This window comes from Penaeus japonicus, unplaced genomic scaffold (assembly GCF_977035675.1).
Source record: "Penaeus japonicus unplaced genomic scaffold, GWHDUDI00000001_assembly GWHDUDI00000006, whole genome shotgun sequence".
Classification (NCBI taxonomy): domain Eukaryota; kingdom Metazoa; phylum Arthropoda; class Malacostraca; order Decapoda; family Penaeidae; genus Penaeus; species Penaeus japonicus.
In genome coordinates this window covers 41,377,134-41,379,208 of record NW_028234408.1, presented here as the reverse complement: position 1 = coordinate 41,379,208, position 2,075 = coordinate 41,377,134, and the positions used below count along the sequence as shown (strand labels likewise).

Here is a 2,075-nt window from a genome sequence, read left to right as displayed (position 1 = left end):
GTTTGTGTGATGACGGGGCTCCTGCATGACTAATGCATTCTCTCGAAAAGGAGCATTGCATGGCGAAATATTAATCTAGAGAGACGGAACGGTACTGGAGAGTGATATTCTGATACCTGGTATGTGTTGTTGGGGTGGGGCGAGGGGGGGGGGGGATGACGTAGGACGGGGAGGGGCAGGGGAGGGGGAGGGGGATAGACATAGGGGTCGATCAGCGACCCTGAGAGTGAATCATTCCGACTTTAAGGTCGAGGTCTAGATAAATTAGGTCGCAAATTCGCCTTTCCTGGTTCTACCTGATTACGTTCGGATCTGTCTTTGCAAAAGTTGGAGCGAAAATATAGTACTTCTATTTTTTTTAAAACATAAACCCCTTTTTGAACTTTGAACATCATGTGCCATCATTCAAAACGCAGACACACATTTCCTCAACGAAACAAGCTCTCTTAAAGATATATCAACCCACCTTTTACGCGGCACTCCCTTGTTGGCCTCTGACCCCCCCCCCCCCTCGTCGCCTTCATCCTAAAAAGCGGACTCTGCCAAAACGACTATGAGACTTGCCCGACATCCCGAGAGATCCGAACAGCTGTTGAAAACAAGAGACAGAGGGGGGGGGGGGGAGAAGGCCGATCACAACACCTCCAAGAAATATGAGCAACAGCTGGAAGATTCGGTGTAGGTCAGGCCCCCTTTCATACCCTCCCCCATCCTCCTCCCCCCTCCCTATCACATAAAAGGCGGATGCGACCTCAGCGACTACGAGGCAGGCTGCTATGACAACACCCTGCAAGACTGGGGCACCGGCATGAGGAGAGGAGGAGGGGGGGAGGGGGGAGGTGGCGTGGCACGCGCCCAACACTTGCAGGGAAGGTCGCCAGGCTGGAGAGGACAACGACCCCGATCCGGCTATGCCACGCCACCTGGACGGGCTCTGCCTCGAAAAGGGCGTTGCTCCGATAAACCCATTTGCTCTTTATCTGTTGAGTATTGCTTGTTGTTTGGTTTTATTGTTGTTTTTATATAGAGGTTGTTGTTCCATTTATCGAGTTGGCTGTACATCATATAGTAAGGTTTCTATTTTATGTTTGTTTCTTTCTCATGGTTTTATTTTGTTTTATTTTGGGGGATTTCGTTAAGGCCCTCTTTCTTCCTTCGTTTCGTAACGTTCGTAGAGGCAATCATTGGGACGCCATTTTAGACTTGTGGGTTTAACCAATATTAAAAAAGATTTTATGGAAAATATTAATTTATATCTTAAATAATTTCCTGGAAGACACTGACTACGAAGACGGATATGCCCTTTGCATGTAACATTAATTTTCAGGGCTTTCACTTAGTAGGCAAGTGCGATTTTTAAGCATCCACTGCAAATGACAAAGGTAACTCATTCACATTGTAGAAAAGGTGAACCTGCGATACAAAGTTAATGGGTACAACAATGGCTACGATACACGCGATATTAAAGATGGAAAGGATAAAATGCATCAAGTAACAATGAAGCAGTTCGTCAAAGGTCACAACCAAAAGCGTCACTGAAGCCCAAAGGGACATCGTCGTCAGAAGAAGAGAGCAAGTGTGCGCTGTACTTACTGCTGAAGACGGACGCCGCAATGGACGGCTGGCTCGCAGGTCTTTGCGCCCGTACGGGATGCCCCGCCAGCACCACGGCGGTGGCCAAGAAGGCGAATCTAATCACACTGAGACGCATCTTTGCTCTCTAACACTTGTGGTCCAAATACTCGCACCAGCCTCCTCCTCCTCTAAGGGGAGGCTCTACAACTAAGAGTCTTTTGTTCCTGCTCTTTCGCAGTCCTCTCCTCCGGGCGCACCGACGTGGCACCGGTCGAGCGTGTGTGAGGGATGTTAGCCTTCAGTCTTGACGCTAAGCTCCATCGTCGCAGGGGCGTCACGTAGGGGCGGAAGGGGAGCTCTCGTCCTGTGGGTTGGTGTCGCAGCTGTGGAGGAAGAGGAAGAGTTGCGTTAGTTATGTGTATTGGAAAAAAAAATCAGGATGATTAAAGGACTTTTTTTTTTGCCTCACCCACCCCCCAAGAGAGAAAGAGAGAGATTTC

General features: G+C 49.0%; 1 protein-coding gene across 2 annotated transcripts in view; it reads right to left on the bottom strand.

Annotated features, from left to right (window-relative positions):
* The window catches only part of LOC122260029 (protein masquerade), a 23,030-nt gene extending 21,169 nt beyond the window's left edge, over positions 1-1,861 (bottom strand). For both annotated transcript variants that reach the window (XM_043027115.2, XM_043027116.2), the window contains exon 1: positions 1,594-1,861. In XM_043027115.2, the coding sequence (XP_042883049.2) occupies positions 1,594-1,711 (118 nt within the window). In that variant the 5' untranslated portion in view covers positions 1,712-1,861. The remainder of the gene's footprint in view (positions 1-1,593) is intronic.
* Between the last annotated feature and the right edge of the window lie 214 nt (positions 1,862-2,075).